Consider the following 13225-nt stretch of genomic DNA (forward strand, 5'->3'; position numbering starts at 1 on the left):
TGTCCCTGTTTCCATAATAACCGCCCCTACGCTCCTGGACAGAGCATTAATGTGGACTGCAACACCTGGTGATCACCCTCGCTGACGCGCTCCACGCGGTACCTCTAAATATGAGTAGCGTGTTGTGTAACTGATGTAATTCCACATTGTATGGTGTGACCTGTGCTCCCCTAGTGTGTGTGCTGGTCGGCAGTGGAACTGTACTCAGCGAGTGTGTGACGGTGTGTGCCAGACAGTAGGAGAGTCCCACTACCTCAGCTTTGATGGACTCAAGTTCTCGTTCCCAGGACCCTGTCAGTATGTCCTTGCTCAGGTTAGTCAAGTAACACACCCCTCACCCCCTCGATTTTTTCTCTTTCACTCATTCTTTTGTCTCCTTCTTTTTTTAATTCCCTGTCTAACTGTGTCTCCCTTTCACTTTTTTCACTCTCTCTTGCACTCAAATTTATTGCTGTAACCCCCCCATGTGTGCATGTGTGTGCGTGTGTGTGTGTGCTTGTGTATGTGCGTGCATGCGTGCGTGTGTGTGTCTGTGTGTGTGTGTGTGTGTGTGTGTGTGTGTGTGTGTGTGTAGGATTACTGTAATGGTGTGGATGGCACATTTCGAGTGCTGGTGGAGAGCTTGTGTGGGGTTGCCGGGCAGCGCTGCACTAAGGTTATCACTGTGATTTACATGGGAGGACAGATTACCATGGAGCATGGAGAGGTCTGGCACACACACACACACACACACACACACACACACACACACACACACACACACACACACACACACACACACACACACACACACACACACACACACACACACACACACTGTAGTTCTCAATCTTTTGTAATCAATTGTATCACACTATTCTGTGGTTATAGGTGAAGATGAGGAAACCAGTGATGAGGGAGACAGATGTTGAGATTGTGCACTCAGGTCTTCACTACATCGTTCTCCTAGGAAAGCACATCTCTCTCACCTGGGACACTGGCACTCGTATCATACTGCAGATAAACAGCCAATACCGGGTATTACACACTCACACACACATGCACACAACACACACACACACACACACACACACACACACACACACACACACACACACACACACACACACACACACACACACACACACACACACACACACACACACACACACACACACACACACTGTTTACATCATCTCTTTGTCTGTTATGCACTACACAAGAGAGAAGAAAGTTTGGTTACACTGAAGTGTGTGTGTGATTTAGGGCAAGGTGTGTGGTCTTTGTGGAAACTTTGATGGCAACCAAAACAACGACCTACTGAGCAGTAACAATCAGATGGAGGTGGAGCCTGTAGACTTTGGAAACTCCTGGAAGGTCCAGCCAAGCTGTGCAGATGCTGTCCAGGTGACTGAACACACACTGCGTACTACAGCTAAAGGCTGGGAGTGCTCTTCACACCAAGGCCCTTTATTTTGATTAATGTGTGTGTGTGTGTGTGTGTGTGTGTGTGTGTGTGTGTGTGTGTGTGTGTGTGTGTGTGTGTGTAGCTGCCGTCTCCATGCAGTAGCGATGTGGCAAAGCTGGTGGCAGTAGAACAGTCATGCCACGTGCTCACCAGCGCCCTCTTCAGGAACTGTAACATCATGGTGAGTATCAGTCATAGCAGCAAACGTCTGTCACCCAGCACCCCGGACATCCGAGTCGCCTCTGTGTCATGGACTCTGTGTCTCTCAGGTGGACCCGGAACCGTACTGGGAGATCTGCACCCATGACACTTGCTCGTGTCCGTCGGTTGGCGACTGCACGTGTCTGTGTGACGCCGTGGCGGCCTACGCTCACGAGTGTGCCCAGAGGGGAGTGGTGGTGGACTGGAGATCCAACAACCTGTGCCGTGAGTCCACCGCACCACTGCACCAGGCTTTGAGGTCAATAACACTGCAGGTTTGTATGTGTGCTGGACTTTTGTGTGTATGTGTGTTTCAGCTCTCAGCTGTGAGAAGTTGAATAAGGTTGCAGGACAGGACTGTGAGTGGCGCTATAACGCCTGCGCCACTAACTGTCCTAGAACATGCCAGCACCCAGAACCCTTGGACTGCCCACATGTTTGCCTAGAGGGCTGCCATGCCTTCTGCCCACCAGGTAACACACACACACATACACACACACACACACACACACACACACACACACACACACACACACACACACACACACACACACACACACACACACACACACCTCAGATAACATGTACTGTATCTGCTCACACACCCATAGCATATAGTTACTGCACTTCATCAGGATGATCTCTCTCTCCATCAGGCCAGGTCTTAGATGAAGTTCTGAGACACTGTGTGGAACCATCTCAGTGTCAGGTGTGCCTACACAACGGAGAACGAATTTCTCATGGAAAGCAGATCATTTTGAATCATGACGACCCCCATCTTTGTCAGATATGGTATGTCCCATAATTTGTGAACATGACTGTGGATATTTTGAAAAGCCTGTAATTGTACTTCCATTGTGAATATTCATTTGTGTTTCAGTCGCTGCGAGGAAAACGCTTTGACTTGTGGTCCGTGCCCGCCCCCTGGCCCCGCCTCCACTCTAACCCCTACCACTGTGTATACCACGCCTACTCCCCTCCCCTTGTCCACGACGATGCCCGAAGATGCCTGCGATAGAGCAATGGATCTGGCCTTCCTGGTGGATGGCTCCTCCTCTCTCAGCGAGGACGACTTTGGATTGGTCAAGAACTTCATCCTAGGGGTGGTGGAACGCTTCCGGATGGGTTCGGCACACACCCGCGCCACGGTGCTTCTTTTCCACTCTGGGGTGAAAAGCTACGACATGCAGGTGCAGAAGTGGATTTTCCGAAAAATGGTGCGTGACATGCATTACAGCGGTGGTGACGTGGCCTTCATGGATGAGGCCTTCAAGTACCTGTCTGTGTACATCTACGACAAGAACAAGCGTGCGCACGCAGGCCGCGTTGCCATCATGCTGACGGCCAGCGCAAACCCCCGGCCCATGCGCACCACCCAACGTCTACTGAGGAAGAAAGACATCACCGTCCTCACCGTTGCCCTCGGACCTGATGTCAACCTGGCGCAGGTGAATGACATCACAAAGGCCACGCCCAGTAGCCGAGCGTACGTCCTGAGCAGCGTGGCCGAGCTGGACAACCGGGCTCTGGAAATCACAGATTATCTCTGCACACTGGGCCTGGACCCAGAGATGCCCAAGAAACCTTCCACCAAAAAACCCTCCACAACCATCACCACAACTGCTGCACCCACCATGCCTATTACAGAGGCTGTCAAACCATTTGCTGCTACCGTTCCTCCCACGGCCGCTTTAATGACTGCATTTCCCAGCATCCTCGGCCCCGCAAGTACCCTTTCTCCCCCTGTAGTGACGGTGTATGACATCACTTTCCTGCTAGAGGGCTCAGACAGAGTGGGAGAAGAGGGCTTCAACCAGACCCGGGATGCGCTCATCGACGTTGTGGCCTCGCTCAGCCAGGAGGAGGCGGAGCATCTGCGCATCACGGTGATGCAGTACTCCCTGTCCATCACCATGGAGCTCAGTCGAATGGAGCTGCAGCACAGGGAGCTCGTGCTGCGCCGATTGCGTCAGATGCGCTGGGAAGGCGGGACTCAGGTCAACACGGGGCACGCCATTCGCTCCCTCTACCAGTCCGTCACTACAGAGAGGCCTGATCACTCCCCTGACCAGATGGTGTTTCTCATAACTCAGAGCCCGCCCACCGATGTGATTCAGAGGCCTCCAAGCTCCACCCACATGCAGGTATTCCCTGTTGGGATTGGTCCTTACGTGCATGAGATGGATCTGCAGCCGCTGAGTTTCCCACACGCTCCCATCATGTTGAAAAGTACTGAACAGCTGCGCTCACTGGGCCCCCTGCTGGTTAACATCAGTCGGACCCAGAAAAGGCCAGTCATACCTACACTACCCCCCAGAGCAACACTGCCCCCTTCAGGTCAGATGACACACTCAATCATTATTTCTTCTCTGTAATCCACATGATACTTTAGAATTCCTGCTTCTCCTGTCCTCCCAACTAAAAATACTTTAGGTGACTAATTGTGTTTGTGTGTGTGTGTGATTCAGTGCCCTGCTCTAAGCCTATGGATGTGCTATTTTTGCTGAGAAAGACAGCTCTCAGTCAGTTTGAGCACCAGAAAACATTTGTGAGATCTTTCATAAAGAATGCAAACATTGGTAAGTGTACGTCAGGATGTGTGACTTTTTGGTGGATTGCATGCACAAAAATACCCCAGTTTATAGTACACATGCCCTGTTCTCATGTATTTCTGTGAACATGTGATTGTGTGTGTTTCAGGTCATAATGACACTCAGGTAGCAGTGGTCGTATATGGAGAGAAGCCAGTGGAGGTTATATCCTGGAGGGAAAACCAAAATGTAGAAAATCTTCTTCAAATTCTGAACAAATTAGACAGCAAGACAGATAATGCACCACGACTGGGTACCTACCACCCCATGCACACACACATACACACACATATCATAGTTGAATCTTTGTGAAAGCGGATTATATTGGTGGGTTTTAATTTGTGTAGGTGCTGCACTACGATTGGCTGTTCAGACTTCAATTTCCTCCACAAGTGGGGGTAGGATGGGTGTGGCCAAGCTGGTGGTGATGCTTGTGATTGACAGGTCAACTGACTCAGTGCAGGAACCTGCAAATGAGGCTCTTACTGCTGGTGGGTCACTGCCAGATTTGCATTTTGTACTCATGCTGTTACATGTTTTAATATGACAGCAACTTAATTGTTTAATATGTATTTTGTGATCCAGGTGTTTCGGTGTTTCCCGTTGGAGTGGGTGAGCAGTTTGACCAGACTGAACTGAGCATGCTCGCAGGTTCACGTGCCCAAGACAACATCATACACCTGAGAAGTACAAATGACCTGCTCACTATGGTTACCCAGGACCACTCATTCATAGACAAACTCTGCAGAGGTGAGGCCCACATGCTTTCTCTCTCTCTCTCTCACACACACACACACACACACACACACACACACACACACACACACACACACACACACACACACACACACACACCATTCCAAGACATGGAATATTAATAACAGTGATGGTGGTGATGTCCTTCAGCGGGTCCTCCGGGGGTGTGTGTGGATGACGAGGGAAGAGAAAGACAGGTGAGCTCTGGAGTGACCCATGACCCACATGTGCTGATCATTTCACTGCCTCCTTAATAGCCCCTTCACAGCTGAACCTTGTGTGCCTTTCTAGCTAACAAAAACCATCAATGAACTGCGCTTCAAGCACCTTTATGCTAACAGTGCCCACATCAAAGCACAGAGTTCATCACCTCTGTGTGAAGAACTTGAATTCATCATGACCACACATCTAACACTACCCCATAATTCAATACTCATCACTTCAGAGTTCTGAACGTATATCTCCATAAAGTGTGTATAATATAGATATATAATGTTATGTGAAACTGATGTATTTGTGTGTCTGTATGTTTGTATGTGTACGTGTGTGTGTATATGCATGTGTTTGTGTATGTATGTGTGTGTGTGTGTATGTTTGAGTATGTTTATGTGTGTGTTTGTGTGTGTATGCGTGTGTGTGTGTGTGTTAGCCTGGTGAGACGTGGCTCATGGCTGATGGCTGTCACTCGCTGCTGTGTAACCCGTCGGGAGTCTTTACGCTGCAGAGTCACATGATCAACTGTGAGCGGATGGAGCCTCCAGCCTGCCAGAATAACCTCAAAGCCCTCAAAGTCCAACAGACCTGTGGCTGCTCCTGGGCCTGCCCATGTGAGCTCACACACACACACACGCACACGCACACACACACACACACACACACACACACACACAGCCATACACACCCTGACCTAATCCCTTTAATCAAAAATAAAAGTCCTGGTCCGTACAAGGTATGTATATATATAAGCACACATCCATGCCAACTCGCCCACACACCCATGCCCACATACACACATACATAGTTATTCAAATACACAAATACATCCACACACATACTTTATTAAGCTCTATGTAGCCCTGTTAATGACTTGTCCTCCTGCAGGTATGTGCATGGGCAGCTCCACCAGTCACGTGGTGACATTTGGTGGCGTGGCTGTGAAGCTGAAAAATGCCTGCTCTTATTTGCTGCTTCGCTCTGGAGGGGCGGAGCTTGTGTTACACACATCACCCTGTGAGAGCTCGCCCAATCAGGTCTGCATGAAGAGCTTGGAGCTGAGAGAGGGCGGGGCTAGTGTGCTGCTAGGAGACGACATGAAGGTGACGACAAGGACCGAATTACTATTACAGAATCAGTACAGCCAGCCGTGTAACAAACAACAGCAACGACATGTTTGTGTGCATGTGCTCGTGGCTGTGTGTGTTCTTGTGTGTGGTGTAGGTGACAGTAGATGGCGCGGCCACTGCTGTACCCTTCAGACAGGACGGAGTGGCTGTCACACAGATTGGGGCTCTGCTACATCAGCTGCGGTCTGAGAGACATGGCTTCACCCTCACCTTCACCCCCCACAGCAATGAGTTTACCATCAGCCTGGACCTCACCATGATGACCAACACCACTGGCGTCTGTGGTACCTGCGCTCTCTCCAGCTGTTACACTGTTATCCTGTGCCCAGCAAAATCCTCAGTGTTGAATTAACTCCAGTGTTGAATCAACAGCCATTTAGATTTTGGCTGGACTCAGCATCGGATAATTCAATACTGTGCTTAATTTTAGATTACTTGATTTTTTTTAAAGATGTCCCTGTGAGATTGGAAGTTTGGAAAGGTCTGAACTGAATCAATAATCAAGAAATCAAGAAATCTCTCTCTCTCTCTCTCTCTCTCTCTCTCTCACTCTCTGTCTGTCTTTGTCTCACTCTGTCTCTCACTCTCTGTCTCTCTCTGTCTCCCTCTCTTTCTCTCTCTATCTCTCTCTGTCTCTGTCTATCTCTCTCTCTCTCTCTCTCTCTCTCTCTCTCTCTCTCTCTGTCTCCCTCTCCCTCCCTCAGGTTCCTGCTCAGACCAGACTGACCACTTGCTCCCTGATGGCTCTGTGGCTGTTAACCAGGATGTGTATCTACGAGCGTGGGCCCTGGGCGAGTGTGTGTCCAGCGTGCGTGAGCCGGAGTGGTGTGAGGCAGGTGCGGCGCAGGCCTGTGAGGTTCTGTCCTCGCCAGTGTTCGCCCCATGCCATGCTGTTGTGCCCTTGCAGGAGTATATGAGCACGTGCCGTCAGGCCGCATGCCATCCTGAGGCTGTCTGCGACCTGCTTGCTGTCTACAGCAGTGTGTGTCGACAGCAGGGGGTGTGTGTCAACTGGAGGAAATCCGATTTATGCCGTGAGTCTGTATTAAAATATATATACACAATATATGAACAATACTTTTACAGGAATTCTACTGGCTTACAGGAATTACTTTAGTCTTACTTTTGAAATATAAGATCTTCTCATTTGTGTTTGTGTGTGTGTGTGTTTGTGTATGTGTGTGTGCTCATATTTATGTGGGCGTGTGTGTGTGTGCATTTATCTGTGTTTTCTTGTTCAGCCATACCTTGCCCTAACACTATGGAGTATGATGCGTGTCGAACCGGCTGCGTGGAGCATTGCGGGGCCGGCGGGCTCGTACTGGGAGATGTGGGCAAGAGGGGTGACGGCAACTGGGACAGCTCCCGCTGCTGGAGCACCCCCACCGAGGGCTGCTTCTGCCCCCCCGGCACGCTGCTCCGAGGGGACCAGTGTGTCAGCAGAGAGGCCTGCAGCCAGTGTGTGGATCACCGCGGGCGAACTCACCAGGTGCAGATACACACGTGAAGACACGTCCACTGACTCGACGCCCTTGTGCGCCACGCTTCTCCTGCTGCGTGTCCTGTGTCTTCAATTCCTCCAGCCTGCTAGAAATATGCATAAAAATAATTATGATTATTATTATTAACAGAAACATAAAAGGTCTAAACTGCTGGCTGTTGTTTTATCAAATGTGAAAATGTCTTTCATTTGAGTGATTTGAGCATCACTTCTTCTGGGTGCAGTTCTGACGTCTTTGCATGTATGTCCCTCTGGACATGTGTGCATGTGCATGTCTGCGTATTTTACAGCTCATGGACAGGTGGACTCCTGAGGACAACCCGTGCTTGCTGTGTGTCTGTCTAGACCAGCAGCGGGTCAACTGCACAGCCTTGCCATGCATTAATGCTAAACGTGAGAGTAATACAAACCGCCGCTCTGTGCGTCTCCCATCTTTTTCTCTTCCTCTACGCCTCCCTCTCTTCCGTTTCCTGTCCTGATTGCCACTGTATACCCAAGCAGCCTAATTATTTGAAGCAATTCCTCAAGAATGTAGTCATGGTAACTGTTGCCATGTTGCAGCCCCTCAATGTGGAAAGTGTGAGATTCTTCGGGAGAAGAAGGATTCTAAGTGCTGCCCAGAGTATGAATGTGGTAGGTGGATATTACTACGATATGACACTGTATCTTTGCAAAGGACAGGGCTCCCAGCGCAGGACAGAGTGTATTGAGGCTGTTTGGGTGTTTGTGTGTTTTTGCAGTGTGTGACACTGTGAACTGTGTTGTGGCTGGTCCTCCACAATGTGAAAACGGTCTCATTTCGGTGCTCACAAACCCTGGGGAGTGTGGACCAGTCTATCAGTGTGGTGAGTCCACATGACCAACAACCCAGTCCCTCACCAGCAAACACACACACGTGCACACACACACGCGCGGGCACACACACACGTGCGCGCACACACACACAGACTTTGACACTGTCAGTCACAGCCATCTTTCTCTCTTTCAGTCTGTAAAAAAGAGGAATGCCCTGCAACCAAACCCTTATGCCCCGCCCACAAAAAGCTGTCAGTCAAACAGACACAGTGCTGTGATTCATATGAATGCATGTGCGACTGTCAGAATTCCACCCTGGTTTGTCCCCCTGGTTACATCACCAAGGAAATGACCAATGACTGCGGCTGTGTTGACATCACATGCCTCCCTGATAAGGTGGGCTGTGTGTTGTGTGTGTCCATGTAGGTTAGCACTATGACTTCATGCACATGTACTGTAAGTGTTTATCAGGTGATGTCTATATGTACATAAAGTTGTTGTTTTTTCCTCAAGATTTAAATGTCATTTGTTGAAGAACAGGAGAACACTATCAATAAGGCCAGCTATTTTATTTTTAAACACAATATTGACTGTATTCCTGTGTGTACGCAGGTGTGTGTGGTTCAGGGAGTTGTGTATCAGATGGGCAGCACATGGGGGGAGAAGTGTAAGACGTGCAGGTGCACAGATCAGACAGACCGAGCAACAGGTCTGCACTTGGCACAGTGTGTGGATCCGGTCTGCAACCAGATCTGTCCTGTGGTGAGTTCAGCCTGCCCTTTGACCTCTGCTGAGGCATCAAGGAGAAGGTGTGTCAGTACTGCTTGAGCACATTTTGCCCAGGAGTAAAGTGTGTGTGTGTGTGTGTGTGTGTGTGTGTGTGTTTGTGTGTGTGTGTGTGTGTGTTTGGGAGCAGGGTACCTCCTACTCTCCCTCAGAGGGGTCGTGTTGTGGTCACTGCCGTAAGTCAAGCTGTGTAGAGGATGGCACACTGCAAAGAGGACGCCTACGAGCGGTGAGTGTGTGTGTGTGTGTATGTGTGTGTGTGTGTTTATCTGTATGTTCATGTGTGTGTGTGTGTGTGTGTGTGTGTGTACTTGACCAGTAGCTTGATACAACCAGGTCAGAATTTAGAGTTTAAGTCTGTATATAATTTTTCTAGGTAGGAGAGCAGTGGCCGTCTCCAGAGGACCGGTGTGTGTTGAGAGAGTGTGTGCAGGTTAATGAGGAAGTCTTCATACAGAACATTAATGTCTCCTGCCACCTCATGGACACACCCAGCTGCCCACTGGGCACAGAGTTACAATGCAACACGATCGAGAGCTGCTGCCCCGCCTGCCATTGTGGTACATTTACACACACACACACACAGAACACACATGGACAGATAAACACACACACACACACACACACACATTCATGCTCATCACACCTTTGCACACATACTTTTACATCATGGTGTATGATAGAAAAAATATGTATTATGTATTTATTGTCTTTCAGCTCCTGTTGATGCATGTGTATTGAATCACACACTCGTCGGGGTAGGGACTGTGCCCACACACATATAAAATACTTGTATGTGTATGGATAATGTCACATTTAGTCAGTGTGTGTGTGTGTGTGTGTGTGTGTGTGTGTGTGTGTGTGTGTGTGTGTGTAGGCTGGGGAAAGAGTGATGGTGGATGCCTGTACAAACTGCATGTGTGTGGAACAGCAGGGGAACTATCACTTGTCCTGTAGAAAGTTGAGCTGCACACCCTGCTCTGAGGTAACTCTTCAATATCATCACCATCATGATAATCATGTATCATACAGCAATAAGGAAATACTATGTGTGATATGTGTGTGTGTGTGTGTGTGTGTCCATGTGTGTTTCAGGGATACATTTTAGAGGACGTGCCAGGCTCCTGCTGTGGCCGCTGTGTGGCATCTGCCTGTGTCATCCAACAACCCAATGGACAGTTTATCAACCTGCAGGTAGTACACATACACACATAAACACACACACACCCACAAATACACACAACAGCCCCCCCAAACACACACAAATGCACAAAAACACACACAACCCCTCCCACACACAAATACACAAAAACACACACACACATACAAATACACACAAACACATACAATGCCCCACACAAATACACACAAACACACACATACACACAAATACACACAAACACCCCACACACACACACACACAAATACACACAAACACACACACCCACACAAACACACACACATATACACACAAACGCGCACACATACACACCCACACCCACACACGCTCAAATACACACAAACAGACATATGCCCACACAAACACAAATGCATGCACATACTCTCTAAGACATATATCATGTGAAGATGTGTTGTCAAGTGAAAATAGCTGTTTTATACCTGGTGTTATTTATTTCTGGTGTTAATGAGAGACTGTGTGTGTTTTAGGTGAACAGTACACGTGAAGACGGCTGCATTAAACACACTTGCAGTGTGAATGACCACGGAGAGCTGGTGCTGGAGACAGTAGTGACCAGCTGCCCTCCACTGGACAGAGAGAGCTGCCTGCAACAAGGGGTGAATATCCTACACACACACACACACACATGCATGCAGACACACACACACACACTCACACACAGACACACACACACACACACACACACCCACACAAACACACACACACGCACACATATAAACACACACACATACATACATAAGGACACCCCTGAGGAGAGAGCCAAGCTGTGTCTTTATTTCCACTTTTTTGCTTTGATCCTGCGCCCTCGGGACACAGGATCACTTAGAGACATTTTGAAATATGGGTTTAGAATGTGTTGTGTGCCATCTTTGTGTACAGGGTAAAATAAGTCAGATTGGCCAGAGCTGCTGTGAGATGTGTGAGTATGAATACAATCACATTCACTTCTGTTCTGATCTGACATTTGCAGTGTGTGAGATACACACACACACACACACACACACACACACGTATGTGTATATATATCTATATATATATGCATGTAGGTACTGAGCCGCCATGCAGAAGAACGGTGGGCTTGCTGAATTACATCATGGTGGACGACTGCCAATCAGACGAAAAACTGCAAATCAGCTACTGTGAGGTAAGATGTCCTGGTCTTGTGCTTGGAGACCTTTAGTGTGCCATGAAGACGTGAATGACAACTATTTAATCATTCTTTGTGCTTCTCTTTCTCTTCTTGAAACGCACACACACACACACACAGGGGCGGTGTAGCAGTAAGTCTGTGTATTCTGTGGAGAAGAACCGTGTGGAGAGCGAGTGTGTGTGTTGCGCTGCCACTGGTACTCTGCTGCTAGCTGTTTCTCTGCGATGTCCTAACGGCACACGCGTCCCCCACCAGGTCCTCACCGTCACTGGCTGTGACTGCCACGCCCACACCTGCCCTACTGACTGAACACGCGTACAATATTAAAACACACACACAACGTCACATAGAGACTCACTACAGGTACACATACATACAATAAATAAATACTCAATGTCTGAAAACAGTTTATCTCACTCAGGCAACAAGGTGTTTATGTTGCACTCTTGTACCTAGACTGTACCCATCTATACATCACGTCACTCCTTATTAAAAACGTACTTAAAAAGCAATAAAGCATATTGTCATAAATTAACATCTAATGAATAAACTATATACATTTGCATTTCTGGTTGATTGTGTTGGTGTTTGTGTTGTTTTTATTTTCTTTTACTTTATTGTTTTCTATGGGAACAGACTTCATGTTGCTGTTCTTGTTAGCTAACAGTGCTCTGGTGCACAATACAGAGTCACTGAAACCATTTACTCATGTGCCAAATGGTTAAATGTTAACCAGGTCAGCAGCATGGCTGTTTGTGCATTTGTAGCTTAGCCATCAGTTGACAATTTCAAAACACTTGGCAAAGCACTACACAAACGTTTGTAGATTACACAATCACCAACTCTGAAATCCTTTGTTTAGTTTGGAATACATTGCCATTCAAAATGGCGCACTCATTGGTGTAGCTGTAGTTGTAGCTGTAGCTATATTAGCTGTTGTTCAGAAATTGTGTAGCTACAATGAAATGTAACATTACATTACAGAATGAAGTTACTCTAAAAATCCAAAAAACTTCGTCCTATGGCCAGAGCCTCCAGGTGCCTCTTTCATCTTCTGTTCTTCAGATGTATCTAGAGTGCTTCCCCCATCAGTACATTCACTCCCAGTGGCAGAGCAAATATATATTATACAAACTCTATTCTTAAAGTTGGGTTGGTAACTGGGTAAGCAAACTATGATGACTTTCAACTTATAGTTTAGCTCGGCTGTATTCCTAACCAAATTGCACAGTAGGGGCGAGAACGAGTTTTTAAACCTGTGAATTACAAATCGTACGCGTTTTTACATGGATGCAGCCACGAAGTCGCCAGGTTTGCTTCATGGAAAATTCATTTTTAGGAACGTAAAGTGTTACCGGAGCGGAGTTCGGAGCGGTCGTTTTCTGCATGGTCCTAGCGCTAGATTCGTCGATATTTAAATATTGGCAGATGCTATTTGCACCCGGGTATATGCA

The 13225-nt window shown here is 47.9% G+C and overlaps 1 protein-coding gene across 1 annotated transcript in view; it reads left to right on the plus strand.

Moving 5' to 3' along the window:
• The window catches only part of vwf (von Willebrand factor), a 22403-nt gene extending 10067 nt beyond the window's left edge, over positions 1–12336 (plus strand). The window contains exons 19-52 of the mRNA XM_076992865.1: positions 1–68; positions 175–313; positions 575–706; positions 871–1017; positions 1246–1386; positions 1530–1628; positions 1717–1873; positions 1966–2121; positions 2305–2440; positions 2529–3985; positions 4117–4227; positions 4349–4492; positions 4587–4730; positions 4825–4989; positions 5146–5192; positions 5645–5822; positions 6097–6311; positions 6433–6622; positions 7043–7372; positions 7580–7827; positions 8130–8232; positions 8401–8472; positions 8580–8684; positions 8828–9030; positions 9247–9396; positions 9551–9649; positions 9797–9980; positions 10138–10178; positions 10298–10405; positions 10516–10614; positions 11089–11217; positions 11501–11540; positions 11668–11765; positions 11889–12336. The exon at positions 1–68 is cut by the window's left edge and continues 36 nt beyond it. Of these exons, the coding sequence (XP_076848980.1) occupies positions 1–68; positions 175–313; positions 575–706; positions 871–1017; positions 1246–1386; positions 1530–1628; positions 1717–1873; positions 1966–2121; positions 2305–2440; positions 2529–3985; positions 4117–4227; positions 4349–4492; positions 4587–4730; positions 4825–4989; positions 5146–5192; positions 5645–5822; positions 6097–6311; positions 6433–6622; positions 7043–7372; positions 7580–7827; positions 8130–8232; positions 8401–8472; positions 8580–8684; positions 8828–9030; positions 9247–9396; positions 9551–9649; positions 9797–9980; positions 10138–10178; positions 10298–10405; positions 10516–10614; positions 11089–11217; positions 11501–11540; positions 11668–11765; positions 11889–12080 (6027 nt within the window). The 3' untranslated portion in view covers positions 12081–12336. The remainder of the gene's footprint in view (positions 69–174; positions 314–574; positions 707–870; positions 1018–1245; positions 1387–1529; positions 1629–1716; positions 1874–1965; positions 2122–2304; positions 2441–2528; positions 3986–4116; positions 4228–4348; positions 4493–4586; positions 4731–4824; positions 4990–5145; positions 5193–5644; positions 5823–6096; positions 6312–6432; positions 6623–7042; positions 7373–7579; positions 7828–8129; positions 8233–8400; positions 8473–8579; positions 8685–8827; positions 9031–9246; positions 9397–9550; positions 9650–9796; positions 9981–10137; positions 10179–10297; positions 10406–10515; positions 10615–11088; positions 11218–11500; positions 11541–11667; positions 11766–11888) is intronic.
• The last annotated feature ends 889 nt before the right edge of the window (positions 12337–13225 follow it).

This window comes from Brachyhypopomus gauderio, chromosome 2 (genome assembly GCF_052324685.1).
Source record: "Brachyhypopomus gauderio isolate BG-103 chromosome 2, BGAUD_0.2, whole genome shotgun sequence".
NCBI classification, from domain to species: Eukaryota; Metazoa; Chordata; class Actinopteri; order Gymnotiformes; family Hypopomidae; genus Brachyhypopomus; species Brachyhypopomus gauderio.